The 15,000-nt window shown below is 49.0% G+C and overlaps 2 protein-coding genes across 4 annotated transcripts in view; both read left to right on the forward strand.

Moving 5' to 3' along the window:
• The window catches only part of ak6 (adenylate kinase 6), a 9,616-nt gene extending 1,460 nt beyond the window's left edge, over nucleotides 1-8,156 (forward strand). Inside the window, exons 3-5 of the mRNA XM_069139330.1 lie at nucleotides 1,789-1,847; nucleotides 6,791-6,936; nucleotides 7,813-8,156. Of these exons, the coding sequence (XP_068995431.1) occupies nucleotides 1,789-1,847; nucleotides 6,791-6,936; nucleotides 7,813-8,002 (395 nt within the window). The 3' untranslated portion in view covers nucleotides 8,003-8,156. The remainder of the gene's footprint in view (nucleotides 1-1,788; nucleotides 1,848-6,790; nucleotides 6,937-7,812) is intronic.
• A 182-nt stretch (nucleotides 8,157-8,338) lies between these two features.
• Nucleotides 8,339-15,000, forward strand: part of ydjc (YdjC chitooligosaccharide deacetylase homolog) — a 7,356-nt gene continuing 694 nt past the window's right edge. Inside the window, exons 1-6 of one of the 3 annotated variants that reach the window (XM_069139328.1) lie at nucleotides 8,339-8,395; nucleotides 10,087-10,260; nucleotides 12,469-12,628; nucleotides 13,298-13,397; nucleotides 13,538-13,715; nucleotides 14,153-15,000. The exon at nucleotides 14,153-15,000 is cut by the window's right edge and continues 694 nt beyond it. In XM_069139328.1, coding sequence (XP_068995429.1) covers nucleotides 10,097-10,260; nucleotides 12,469-12,628; nucleotides 13,298-13,397; nucleotides 13,538-13,715; nucleotides 14,153-14,468 — 918 coding nt within the window. In that variant the 5' untranslated portion in view covers nucleotides 8,339-8,395; nucleotides 10,087-10,096 and the 3' untranslated portion in view covers nucleotides 14,469-15,000. Of the gene's footprint in view, nucleotides 8,396-8,950; nucleotides 9,193-10,086; nucleotides 10,261-12,468; nucleotides 12,629-13,297; nucleotides 13,398-13,537; nucleotides 13,716-14,152 lie in introns of those variants that run through there. The other 2 variants (XM_069139327.1, XM_069139326.1) reach the window with 2 other exon arrangements.

The following is a 15,000-nucleotide window of genomic DNA, read 5'->3' on the forward strand; positions in this document are numbered from 1 at the left end:
TAAGATTGGTTTAAGACTGGTTTAGGACTGGTTTAAGACTGGTTTAAGATTGGTTTAAGACTGGTTTAAGACTGGTTTAAGATTGGGTTAGGACTGGTTTAAGACTGATTTAAGATTGGTTTAAGATTGGGTTAGGACTGGTTTAAGACTGGTTTAAGATTGGTTTAAGACTGGTTTAAGATTGGTTTAAGACTGGGTTAGGACTGGTTTAAGATTGGTTTAAGACTGGTTTAAGACTGGTTTAAGATTGGGTTAGGACTGGGTTAGGACTGGTTTAAGACTGGTTTAAGATTGGTTTAAGACTGGTTTAGGACTGGTTTAAGACTGGTTTAAGATTGGTTTAAGACTGGTTTAGGACTGGTTTAAGACTGGTTTAAGATTGGGTTAGGACTGGTTTAAGACTGGTTTAAGATTGGGTTAGGACTGGTTTAAGATTGGGTTAGGACTGGGTTAGGACTGGTTTAAGACTGGTTTAAGATTGGTTTAAGATTGGGTTAGGACTGGGTTAGGACTGGTTTAAGACTGGTTTAAGATTGGTTTAAGACTGGTTTAAGATTGGTTTAAGACTGGTTTAGGACTGGTTTAAGACTGGTTTAAGATTGGGTTAGGACTGGTTTAAGACTGGTTTAAGACTGGTTTAAGATTGGTTTAAGACTGGTTTAAGATTGGGTTAGGACTGGGTTAGGACTGGTTTAAGACTGGTTTAAGATTGGTTTAAGACTGGTTTAAGATTGGTTTAGGACTGGTTTAAGACTGGTTTAAGATTGGTTTAAGACTGGTTTAGGACTGGTTTAAGACTGGTTTAAGATTGGGTTAGGACTGGTTTAAGACTGGTTTAAGATTGGGTTAGGACTGGTTTAAGATTGGGTTAGGACTGGTTTAAGATTGGGTTACGACTGGTTTAAGACTGGTTTAAGATTGGTTTAAGACTGGGTTAGGACTGTTTTAAGACTGGTTTAAGATTGGGTTAGGACTGGTTTAAGATTGGGTTAGGACTGGTTTAAGACTGATTTAAGATTGGTTTAGGACTGGGTTAGGACTGGTTTAGGACTGGTTTCAGATTGGGTTTAGGACTGGTTTAAGATTGGGTTAGGACTGGTTTAAGATTGGGTTAGGACTGATTTAAGATTGGGTTAGGACTGGGTTAGGACTGGTTTAAGACTGGTTTAGGACTGGTTTAAGATTGGGTTTAGGACTGGTTTAAGATTGGGTTAGGACTGGTTTAAGACTGGTTTAAGATTGGTTTAGGACTGGGTTAGGACTGGTTTAGGACTGGTTTCAGATTGGGTTTAGGACTGGTTTAAGATTGGGTTAGGACTGGTTTAAGATTGGGTTAGGACTGGGTTAGGACTGGTTTAAGACTGGTTTAGGACTGGTTTAAGATTGGGTTTAGGACTGGTTTAAGATTGGTTTAAGATTGGTTTAGGACTGGGTTAGGACTGGTTTAAGATTGGGTTAGAACTGGTTTAAGATTGGGTTATGACTGGTTTAAGATTGGGTTAGGACTGGTTTAAGACTGGTTTAGGACTTGTTTAAGATTGGGTTTAGGACTGGTTTAAGATTGGTTTAAGACTGGTTTAAGATTGGTTTAGGACTGGGTTAGGACTGGTTTAAGACTGGTTTAGGACTGGTTTAGTACTGGTGTAAGACTGGTTTAGGACTGGTGTAAGACTGGTTTAGGACTGGTCTGGTTTCGGATTGGTTTCAGTCGGGTTTAAGTGAGCCTGATAGAACTGCAGGTAAATGTGGGTCAGAGGTCGTTCCTAATGATGCTGACTGTCTCCCCAGGACAGCTCTATGATGGCTATGATGAAGAGTATCAGTGTCCAATTCTGGATGAAGACAGGGTGAGTTCATGTCCATGTTTCCTGTAGAGCATAGGTCACTAACAGGCGGACCGCGGTCCGGGCCCGGATCCAGAAGACGTCCCATAGGGACCCGGACCTACAGCCAAAACAGAAGGTTCTGATTTAAGAACTGACGGGGCGCTTCTATTTTAACCGACGCAGCTTCTGTAGACTTTACGGTAGAAGTTAGTGGACGAGGAAACGCACAGACCAATTGCATGCGAGTTAAGCCATCCCACGTGATACCACTCAGCCAATCAAGTCTGTGTATTCCAAGCGGTGAACATGGCGACTCTACAGTGCAGACAGATGAGTTAGATGGAAGTTACACATGAAAAGATGGTAGAAAGAAAAAGAGAGATAGAGATACATGAAGAGAAAAGAAAGGGAGAGAAAAATAAGGAACAAATGGCGCTCTCTAAAAATAGAAAAGTGGACGGAGAAAATAGAGCGTTTAAGAGGACAATCCTGAGCTCATAGCTTACCATGGCGTCATTCATCAATCTGTCACATGAGCATGCTGAGGTGATGAATACAATGATGAAGATGATCCATTTTCTCAGGGCATCCTCTTCCTACCAGCATCGCATGCTCAGGGAATTCCTCAGAGAAGTTGATGCTAATGCTGATGATGTTTAGCTGCACAACAATGTGAGATGGCTCAGCAAAGGCAGTGTTGGCACGCTTTGGTCCATCAGGAGGGAAGCAGCATCTTCTTTGAAGAGCTAAGAAGTCAGAAGGAAACACAGTTTTCTCTCTTTTTAGAAAATGAGGAACAGATGGATGATGTGGCCTTTTAGGTTGATGTCACTTCACATCTGAATGAACTGAATTTGAGGACAATTCAATTTGTGAACTGATGACAGCTGTCTGCTCCTTTCAGAGGAAACTTGAGGTGTTGAAGGAAGACCTGCAGGGAGACTGTGGACACTTCCAGCAGTGCAGGGACAGGTTCAGGGACAGAGATGTCTTCTTTTGTTGACTTTATTGATAAGCTGATTATAAACTTCAGCAACCGTTTTGACAGCTTCAGCTTTGGACAGCAGCTCACCATGTTCCTTCAGAACCCGGGTTCTCAAAGGAAGTCACACAGCACTTTAAATGGGTCAACGCTGGGCCTCCAGATGTAATTGGTTGATCTCCAAGCAGATGTGGGCCTGAAAGAGCAGTTTGTAAGAACTGACCCGTCCACTTTCTGGCTCCAAACGGTCCCTGAGACAGCTTTCCAGGTCTGAGGAAAGAAGCCCTCAACATCTGGACCATGTTTGGCTCCACATACAACTGTGAGGCAGCGTTCTCCACAATGAACACAACCAGAACTAAAGATGGATCCAGACTCACCAATGAGCTCCTCCACATGTGGATGAGAACGACTCTGACTCCATTCAAGCCTACTAACCCGAATCCCAACCCAACCCAGCTTTAAAATCCTGGCAGGACAAGCGAGAGCTCAATTCTCTCACTGAGCAACACAGTGGAGGAGTGAGATATAAGAGGGCAAGAGAGTGATACTCTAAAACTGTTCAGTTGTTAAGATGTGGAGATTTATTATCTGTAACATTGGTTGAGAGTGTTGAGTCAAGATGTGAAACAGAAAAGGGGGAATTCAAGCTTTTCCTCCCTTTATTTGATTTTTCTGAAGTTAAACACTTTATTTGAACGTGCACAATTTTCACATTTTATTCATTTTCTCTTATTTTGAAATGCAGCCCTACTTTTATTTAGTTCATGAGAGAACATTAAACATATCTGCAGTCATACATACAAGTTCAGTTCTGTGTTACGTGACAATAAATATTGTCAAAAAGGTTTTTGAATCGTACTGAATTCATTTGATTTGACAGTCAGGTATTGATTGCATGCAGATGTTGATACAACTACGAGGCTACTTAAATATATATCACACTAAATAGTTAGACATCATGATCGTCCGGACCTTTGCTTCAAGAAATGTTCTCTAACTGGACCTCTTTAAATTTTAGATGAATACCCCTGATGTAGAGGGTAAAGATGGAGGTTGAAGTGTGTCCTGCGACTCCCACCACACTGACTCCTCCCACCACACTCTCCCCTCCCACCACACTCACCCCTCCTACCACACTCTCCCCTCCCACCACACACCCCTCCTACCATACTCACTCCTCCCACCACACTCACCCCTCCCACCACACACCCCTCCTACCATACTCACCCCTCCCACCACACTCTCCCCTCCCACCACACACCCCTCCTACCACACTCTCCCCTCCCACCACACTCACCCCTCCTACCACACTCTCCCCTCCCACCACACACCCCTCCTACCATACTCACCCCTCCCACCACACTCACCCCTCCTACCACACTCTCCCCTCCCACCACACACCCCTCCTACCATACTCACTCCTCCCACCACACTCACCCCTCCCACCACACACCCCTCCTACCATACTCACCCCTCCCACCACACTCTCCCCTCCCACCACACACCCCTCCTACCACACTCTCCCCTCCCACCACACTCACCCCTCCTACCACACACCCCTCCTACCATACTCACCCCTCCCACCACACTCACCCCTCCTACCACACTCTCCCCTCCCACCACACACCCCTCCCACCACACTCACTCCTCCCACCACACACCCCTCCCACCACACTCACTCCTCCCACCACACTCACCCCTCCTACCACACTCTCCCCTCCCACCACACACACCCCTCCCACCACACACCCCTCCCACCACACTCACTCCTCCCACCACACTCACCCCTCCTACCACACTCTCCCCTCCCACCACACACTCCTCCCACCACACTCACCCCTCCTACCATACTCACCCCTCCCACCACACTCACTCCTCCCACCACACACCCCTCCCACCACACTCACTCCTCCCACCACACTCACCCCTCCTACCACACTCTCCCCTCCTACCACACTCTCCCCTCCCACCACACACCCCTCCCACCACACTCACCCCTCCTACCATACTCACCCCTCCCACCACACTCTCCCCTCCCACCACACTCACTCCTCCCACCACACTCACCCCTCCTACCACATTCTCCCCTCCTACCACACTCTCCCCTCCCACCACACACCCCTCCTACCATACTCACCCCTCCCACCACACTCTCCCCTCCCACCACACACCCCTCCCACCACACTCACTCCTCCCACCACACTCACCCCTCCTACCACACTCTCCCCTCCCACCACACTCACCCCTCCTACCACACACCCCTCCTACCATACTCACCCCTCCCACCACACTCACCCCTCCTACCACACTCTCCCCTCCCACCACACACCCCTCCCACCACACTCACTCCTCCCACCACACACCCCTCCCACCACACTCACTCCTCCCACCACACTCACCCCTCCTACCACACTCTCCCCTCCCACCACACACACCCCTCCCACCACACACCCCTCCCACCACACTCACTCCTCCCACCACACTCACCCCTCCTACCACACTCTCCCCTCCCACCACACACTCCTCCCACCACACTCACCCCTCCTACCATACTCACCCCTCCCACCACACTCACTCCTCCCACCACACACCCCTCCCACCACACTCACTCCTCCCACCACACTCACCCCTCCTACCACACTCTCCCCTCCTACCACACTCTCCCCTCCCACCACACACCCCTCCCACCACACTCACCCCTCCTACCATACTCACCCCTCCCACCACACTCTCCCCTCCCACCACACTCACTCCTCCCACCACACTCACCCCTCCTACCACATTCTCCCCTCCTACCACACTCTCCCCTCCCACCACACACCCCTCCTACCATACTCACCCCTCCCACCACACTCTCCCCTCCCACCACACACCCCTCCCACCACACTCACTCCTCCCACCACACTCACCCCTCCTACCATACTCACCCCTCCCACCACACTCTCCCCTCCCACCACACACCCCTCCCACCACACTCACTCCTCCCACCACACTCTCCCCTCCTACCACACTCTCCCCTCCCACCACACACCCCTCCCACCACACTCACCCCTCCTACCACACTCTCCCCTCCCACCACACACTCCTCCCACCACACTCACCCCTCCTACCATACTCACCCCTCCCACCACACTCACTCCTCCCACCACACTCACCCCTCCTACCACACTCACCCCTCCCACCACACTGACGCCTCCCACCACACTGACTCCTCCCACCACACTCACCCCTCCCACCACACTCACCCCTCCCACTGCACTGACTCCTCCCACCACATTCACCCCTCCCACCACACTCACCCCTCCCACCACACACCCCTCCTACCATACTCACCCCTCCCACCACACACCCCTCCCACCACACTCACCCCTCCCACCACACTCACTCCTCCCACCACACTCACCCCTCCTACCATACACCCCTCCCACCACACTCACTCCTCCCACCACACTCACCCCTCCCACCACACTCACCCCTCCCACCACACTGACGCCTCCCACCACACTCACCCCTCCTACCACACTCACCCCTCCCACCACACTGACGCCTCCCACCACACTGACTCCTCCCACCACACTCACCCCTCCTACCACACTCACCCCTCCCACCACACTGACGCCTCCCACCACACTGACTCCTCCCACCACACTCACCCCTCCTACCACACTCACCCCTCCCACCACACACCCCTCCTACCATACTCACCCCTCCTACCACACTCACCCCTCCCACCACACACCCCTCCTACCATACTCACCCCTCCCACCACACTCACCCCTCCCACCACACATGCAGCTTCAACATCTGCGTTCAACAGCAACGGTCTGAAGTGTTGGATCCTCCCTGATGTGCACAGATGATGTAAAGATGGTTAGAAGCGATGAGGTCAGCGTCCTGCAGGTGTTCTTCAGCCTGCAGGACCGACTGATGAGGCTGAGTGGACGTAAGAGGACGTGTTGTCTCTCGTTGGACGCTGTAGGTGGTGGACGAGCTGGACGACAAGATGGTGGAAGGTGGAGTGATCGTGGACTACCACGGCTGCGACCTGTTTCCTGAGCGCTGGTTCCACATCGTCTTCGTCCTCCGAACAGACAACAGCCATCTTTACGGCCGGCTCGAGGGCAGGTAACGACCACTTCATTAATCTGACACACTGAGGGATGACCAGCGACTGGAGGTCTGCGGACCACCGAGATATCGGCGGTGTGCTCACAGGTTTTCCTGAAACTCTCTGAAGATCCTGTGGTCGTATTCAGAGACTCTTCGAACTAAAAGTTCCTCCGAGTGATTCAATTCGAATAAAATTCTTATAATTTTGACGTTTTCTCAGAATTTCCCCTTAAAGTTGAGAGTAGATCCTCGTAAAGATAAAAGATGTTCAGAGAGCTCCTGAGTAGATCAGCTGTCCGGCTCAGGGAGGAAGACTAAGAGGATGAAGAGTTTCTTCATCAGTGGAGAAAACTACTGAAGTCCAGCGAACTCAGAGAAATATTGTTCAGACTGAAGGAGGTTGATGAAAGTGTCCAGATTCTCTGAGGATGTTTGTGGAGGATCAGAGACTCACTTCTCCACCAACAAGAACACATGGAAGTGATGAAGATGTTGAGTGTAGAAATGAATGGAGTCTGTTCAACCTTCATCAGCAGTCCACTCACACACACACACACACACACACACACACTCACACACACACACTCACTCACTCACACACATACACTCTCACTCACTCACTCACTCACTCACTCACACACACACACACACACACACACACACACTCTCACTCACTCACTCACTCACACACACACACTCTCACTCACTCACTCACTCACTCACACACTCACTCCCATAGATGTTTAGTAGATGCTCAGTGATCTTCTCCTTCATGTCAGACATCCAGCAGCATCAGTCTGAGTGTCTCTGAATGAACCAGGTGTGAAACAGCAGCGCCCCACCCCTGTGGTCTCACCTCCATGATAACAGCTGTTCCTGTGTGATTGACAGGGGCTACACGGGGAAGAAGCTGCAGGACAACGTGCAGTGTGAGATCTTCCAGACCATCTACGAGGAGGCGGTGGAGGCCTACAGGGAGGACATCGTCCACCAGCTGCCCAGCAACACGCCCGACGACCTGGAGCGCAACCTGGAGCAGATCGTCCAGTGGACGGAGACGTGGATGAAGGAGCACAACTAGGACATCAGCTGGATCTGGACTATTAAACCTGTTAGACCTGTAGTCATTCTGGAATCTCACTTCATTGTATAGATATACATTACAATACATATACATGAATAAATCTTCTCTAATAAAGATGTTTTAATTTACAATAAAAAAAAATAAAAATCCAGTTGTGGATAGTTTAATTCAAACAATGTTGCATTTAAGAACTTCTGCCGGTTGAATATCTGAGATATTAATGTTGATCTTAATGAGGATACCTGGTGCGCAGGTGCAGGGATCCGGATCAGCAGCTTATCATGTTTCCGTGACGTGGAGCGTGGGGAAGACACACCTGTTCACCTGAGATCCACCGTCAGTGGAGCTGCTCCGATCAGACGGTGTCCTCGGAGACAGGTGGAGGTCTCGGTGAGTGTCCCGGTGAGCTGGAGCTGATGAAATATGAATGTTTTCACAGATTCATGTGTGTTACCGGGAGATGTACTGGAGCGCGGGTCGGTTACTGTGAGCAGCTGTTCAGAGCGCGTGAGAAGGATAGTGGTCCTCTTCATCTGCTGACAAACAGGATGGATCTGATGTGGAAACACGTCAGGCTGCTTTTATTCTACAGAAAATTCATCCCTAATGTACACTGTTCAGAACCAAACATGTTTCATTAATACACCGAGTTTATTACCAGTTAATAATCGGATTATCAAGGACAGGAGTGTGATGTAATAATCCCACATACACAGGAGATGATCAGACTAAAAGATAACTGGAAAGTTTTTGTTGTTTAATCTATTTTTAATTGACAATGTGAAAGAGCTCCGGGACTCTTATTTTGAAGGTGTTTGCACGTCTGGGGGACTCTTATTTTGAAGGGTTCCTTTCCGGCTGGCTGCCTCTTATTCTGAAGGTTTTCTTTCCGGCCGGGTGCGTCTTATTCTGAAGGTTTTCTTCTGGTCCCCCCCCCGCATGCTCCGCCCTGTTTCCTCCAGCAGGGGGCGTGGTTACAGTGAGCGCAGCTGCAGTCGGAAGTCCAGCTGATCTCCGTCTCCAGCGTGGTCTCGAGGCTCCGGACGGTCCCGGTGTGACGTCAGAGAAACGGTAGTTGAGCCGAAGTTTGAGTGGACGTGTTGGGTCGATGTTTCAGTGTGAGTCCGGGTCGAACTTGCCCGGTTCTGTCCACAGAGACACTGAGGAGCAGAGAGGACATTCAGCCGGCGAGTACAGCCTATTTGCATGTTGTTTGTTTGTCTGGTTTATTTTAACCGGAGACAGAGAGGACACTTTGTTTACTGTTGTTTGTTTGTCTGGTTTATTTTAACCGGAGACAGAGAGGACACTTTGTTTACTGTTGTTTGTTTGTCTGGTTTATTTAAACCGGAGACAGAGAGGACACTTTGTTTACTGTTGTTTGTTTGTCTGGTTTATTTTAACCGGAGACGGAGAGGACACTTTGTTTACTGTTGTTTGTTTGTCTGGTTTATTTAAACCGGAGACGGAGAGGACACTTTGTTTACTGTTGTTTGTTTGTCTGGTTTATTTAAACCGGAGACGGAGAGGACACTTTGTTTACTGTTGTTTGTTTGTCTGGTTTATTTAAACCGTAGACGGAGAGGACACTTTGTTTACTGTTGTTTGTTTGTCTGGTTTATTTAAACCGGAGACGGAGAGGACACTTTGTTTACTGTTGTTTGTTTGTCTGGTTTATTTTAACCGGAGACGGAGAGGACACTTTGTTTGCTGTTGTTTGTTTGTCCGGTTTATTTAAACCGGAGACGGAGAGGACACTTTGTTTGCTGTTGTTTGTTTGTCCGCTTTATTTAAACCGGAGACGGAGAGGACACTTTGTTTACTGTTGTTTGTTTGTCCGGTGTATTTAAACCGGAGACGGAGAGGACACTTTGTTTACTGTTGTTTGTTTGTCCGGTTTATTTAAACCGGAGACAGAGAGGACACTTTGTTTACTGTTGTTTGTTTGTCCGGTTTATTTAAACCGGAGACAGAGAGGACACTTTGTTTACTGTTGTTTGTTTGTCTGGTTTATTTAAACCGGAGACAGAGAGGACACTTTGTTTACTGTTGTTTGTTGTTTGTTTGTTTGTCCCCCACAGAGCTGCAGTGATGCCTCAGCCCAGGATGCTGCTGGTGGTGACGGGGGACGACTTCGGCTACTGTCCCCGGAGGAACCAGGGGATCGTAGACTGCTTCCTGGCCGGAGGAATATCCAACGTGTCTCTGCTGGTGAACGCCTTGGCTGCCAGGGAGGCCGCTCACATGGCTAAAAGGTAAAGAACATGTAGTCTCACCTGGATTAAAGGTAGAGAACATGTAGTCTCACCTGGATTAAAGGTAGAGAACATGTCGTCTCACCTGGCTAAAAGGCGGAGAACATGTCGTCTCACCTGGATTAAAGGTAGAGAACATGTCGTCTCACCTGGATTAAAGGTAGAGAACATGTCGTCTCACCTGGATTAAAGGTAGAGAACATGTCGTCTCACCTGGATTAAAGGTAGAGAACATGTCGTCTCACCTGGATTAAAGGTAGAGAACATGTCGTCTCACCTGGATTAAAGGTAGAGAACATGTCGTCTCACCTGGATTAAAGGTAGAGAACATGTCATCTCACCTGGATTAAAGGTAGAGAACATGTCGTCTCACCTGGATTAAAGGTAGAGAACATGTCGTGTCACCTGGATTAAAGGTAGAGAACATGTCGTCTCACCTGGATTAAAGGTAGAGAACATGTCGTGTCACCTGGATTAAAGGTAGAGAACATGTCGTCTCACCTGGATTAAAGGTAGAGAACATGTCGTCTCACCTGGATTAAAGGTAGAGAACATGTCGTCTCACCTGGATTAAAGGTAGAGAACATGTCGTGTCACCTGGATTAAAGGTAGAGAACATGTCGTCTCACCTGGATTAAAGGTAGAGAACATGTCGTGTCACCTGGATTAAAGGTAGAGAACATGTCGTGTCACCTGGATTAAAGGTAGAGAACATGTCGTGTCACCTGGATTAAAGGTAGAGAACATGTCGTGTCACCTGGATTAAAGGTAGAGAACATGTCGTGTCACCTGGATTAAAGGTAGAGAACATGTCGTGTCACCTGGATTAAAGGTAGAGAACATGTCGTGTCACCTGGTAGCTGCTGATATGAATTAATAGGCAATAATTTCCATGAGTTGTGATCCGAGTGAAGGTTTGATCCTCATTCAACCATCTGAGATGTTCTGAGCACAATTCAACCTTTGAAATCAGTTTCAAATCATATCTTTGAGTCTCGGTTGTTCACCACTGAGTTGTCGTCCAGACTGTCTTCGGACAGTCACGTGTTTTTTTTCCTGTGTGCACTTCCTGCCATGAAGCAGCCATTATTTTATTTCTCGCTGAAGGTGCTTGTGGTGGCGGGGTGTGGTTAGCTCAGCTGCAGGGGTAGAGAGTGGGAGGAGTGGTTCAGGGAACGGTGCTGGGAAGATGTAATGAGCACAGCTGAGCTGGAGGTGGACTGATGAGCTCTCCTCTATAAAGGGAGCAGGGAGAAGGAGGCTGAAAAGAAAGCGGTTGCACGGAGACATCGGTGTATGGACCGGGCAAATAAAAGCATTTTACACCCGAACGTACGACTGAGCGTGTCGTCTGTGTCCAGGAGAGACCCGGTAGCACCAACCTTGCTACAGTGCTGAAGCTCAGAACCTAAAGAACACGTTTTATCTGATCAATGTTCTATAACCCCGTTTCCAAAAAAAGCTCAGATGCTGTGGAAGATGCGAATAAAAACAAAATGCAAATTATGCAAGACAACACATCAAATGTTGAAACTGGTCAATATGATTGCTTTATGAAAAATATCTGCTGTGGAAATCACTGCATGGGCTCAGGAACAGTAGTAGAAGAGTCCGCTGATAAACTGGCCTCCTGCCGTCCAGACCTGTCAATCATTGAAAACATCTGGAGCATCAGGACATGAACAATACAACAAAGGAGACCCTGAACTGTTGAGCAGCTGAAATCCTCTATCAGGCCAGAATGGGACCACATTTCACTTTCTAAACTCCAGAAACTGGTCTCCTCAGTTCCCAAAGGTTTCCAGAGTGTTGTTAAAAGAAGAGTTGATGCAGCTCAGTGGTGAACATCATCCTGGAACAACTTATAGAGACGTGCTGCTGCATCAGATTCACAATGAGAAGATAATTTTATAAAACAATAAAACTTCTCAGTTTCAACATTTGATACGTTGTTTATGGTCTGTTTTATATTAAATAGACTTAAATATGAGCTTACGGGATTTAAATATCATCACATTCAGTTTTTATTTACATTATACACGCCGTCCAAACTGAGTTGTTCATTCATTTTCTTTTTAAAAGCTTCTCACCTTCAACACTGAAGACTTTAAACAGATTTGCTTGTTAAATAACTGAGTTATTAAAGTAAGAAGCTTAAAACATGTTCAGCCAGCATCACATCATGTGACCAAAGTCTCTCTGTTTCAGACACAACATCCCCATCGGTCTCCATGCCAACCTGTCAGAGGGCATTCCGGTGAGCCCGAGCCTCCGTCAGGCCTCCACCCTCGTCAACCAGCAGGGTTTCTTCCTCGGGAAGATGGGCTTCCGTCAGGCCTTGGAGAGAAGCCAGCTGTGCATGAAGCAGGTACACCACAACACCTGCACTAGCACTAATCCAGGTACTGATCTAGGTACTGATCTAGGTACTCAGGTACTGATCCAGGTACTGATCCAGGTACTCAGGTACTGATTCAGGTACTCGGGTACTGATCCAGGTACTCAGGTACTGATCCAGGTAATCAGGTACTGATCCAGGTAATCAGGTACTGATCCAGGTAATCAGGTACTGATCCAGGTGCCATCATGAACACAGAAAATATATAAAAGTAAAGCTATGGCCAGCTGGAAGGTCTGCATCTGCAGGAGGACAGAGCAGCAAAGTAAGAGGACAGTCAGGAGAGACAGGGGCGGGGCCAGAGGAGAGAGGGGCGGGGCCAGATGAGAGAGGGGCGGGGCCAGAGGAGAGCTTCTTTGTGCAGAGACATGGAAATGATGTATATTCAAACACAGTCTGCCCTGTGTGCTGCACTCATAAAGAAAGCAGCAGTTACAGAGAAAGGTTGAACTGAGGGAGGGAGGAGGAGGAGGATCAGGAGGAGAGGCAGGAGGAGGAGGAATAAGAGGATGAGGAGAAGGAGGAGGCAGAGAGGAGGAGAAGCAAGAGGATGAGGAGGAGCTCATGTTTGTGTTGAGTCACATGATCAGAGCTGAAGCTGGAGACTGTCAGTGATGTAACAGGTGTTCTCCTCCTCAGGTGGAGCTGGAGCTCAGAGCTCAGGTGAGGCGGTTCACCGAGCTGACAGGTCACCTGCCTCAACACATGGACGGACACCAGCACGTCCACGTCCTGCCAGGTGATCCTCTTTAAAACACAGTCTTCATCATCATCATCATCACATCTACTGACCATCATCATCATCATCCTCATCATCACATCTCTCACACACTGTGTGTGTGTGTGTGTGTGTGTGTGTGTGTGTGTGTGTGTGCGCAGAGGTGCGTGAGGTGTTTGCCCAGGTGCTGTCTGACCTGAGGATCCGGTACACGCGTGTCCCGGTAGAACACGGGTTACTCAGCTGTTCCTGGCTGCCTGAACACCTGCAGACTTTCTACACACAGGTGGAGAAGGACGCTGTGGACGCCATACCTGTCTTCAGACGCCATGGGATCAGGTGAGTCTGAAAGGAGAGGAGGAGGAGGAGGAGGAGGAGGTGACTGTGTGTCCTCAGAGGAAGAGTGGTCATTAACAACATTGACAGGTGAAGACAATAACATTGATGACCTGGTTACCATGGCACCTGTTAGTGGGCGGGGTTTATCATGCAACAAGTGAGCACTCATTTCCTCCAGGTGATGAGTTTGAACCAATCAGCAACCATTAGTGATGTCATCAACCATCAGTGATGTCATCAACCATCAGTGATGTCATCATTGGTTTGTGAACGTTATGAATCCTCCAGTTCAGATTCTGTCCGTCACCATCTTGTTAGTTCGGAGCGGTTTGGAGCAGGAAGTGACCATATTTGGACGAGCTGGAGGAGTGAAGGACTGACTTTAGCTAACAACATCGAGATCATTCGTTACCTCGGTAACCTTCTCCCGTCCACAGGTTGCCGGACGTATACCTGGGACTGACCACCGTGGGCCAGAACATGTCCGTCCCCAGCCTGCAGAGGGCCCTCCGCCTGGCCTTGTCCCCCGGCCCCTCCTCCAGCAGCGGGTCGGGCTCCAACCGGCTGGTGACAGCCGAGCTGATGGTCCACCCGGGGTACCCCAGCACTCAGGAGGGAGGCTGTGGAGAGGGACCAGACGACTTCTCCCAGTCCACCGACAGACAGCACGAGCTGAGCGTGCTCACGGACCCGGCGGTACTGACCCTCTACAGCCAGGAGAGGGTGCAGCTGTGTGCCTTCAAAGACCTCTGACCTCTGACTAACCTGTTTAGACTGTGATATCTAACGTCCCGGTTCCCTCTGACATTAGTTCTGACCCACAGTAACTAACAGGAAGTGATGCAGGTCGGTCCAGATGACATTTATTTAACGGTTCGGTTCTGAACCGACATTAAAACCCGTCCGGCTCATCGTCTTTCTTCTTCAGTGGTACCGGAGTGGAGGGGAAGTCCTGTGGGGGACACACTGCCACCGTCCTCAGGTCACATGGGAGTCTTTGACCCACCTGGACATCCTGTGAGTCAGAACCTCAGGATCAGATCAGTCGTGGTGTCGTAGACCTCCTGTGTTCAGGACCATCCTCCAGGTGGACCGCTGATCCGGTCTGGTTGTCTCTTCTTTGTTTTGGTCCAAAACAGTCCAGTTTGAGTCACCACAGGTTTTAGTTTTAGTCCTTCTTCGACATGTGACCTCAAGATGTTAACACCCCCACCCTGACTCCGCCCCCCCCCACTCAGGGAGACCTGAGGAAAACCTCAATAAAATCAAGTCCTGTGTGTGCGTG

Source organism: Embiotoca jacksoni, unplaced genomic scaffold (genome assembly GCF_022577435.1).
Source record: "Embiotoca jacksoni isolate LCO1_2020_lvr unplaced genomic scaffold, fEmbJac1.0.p SCAF_81, whole genome shotgun sequence".
In the NCBI taxonomy this organism is placed as follows: domain Eukaryota; kingdom Metazoa; phylum Chordata; class Actinopteri; family Embiotocidae; genus Embiotoca; species Embiotoca jacksoni.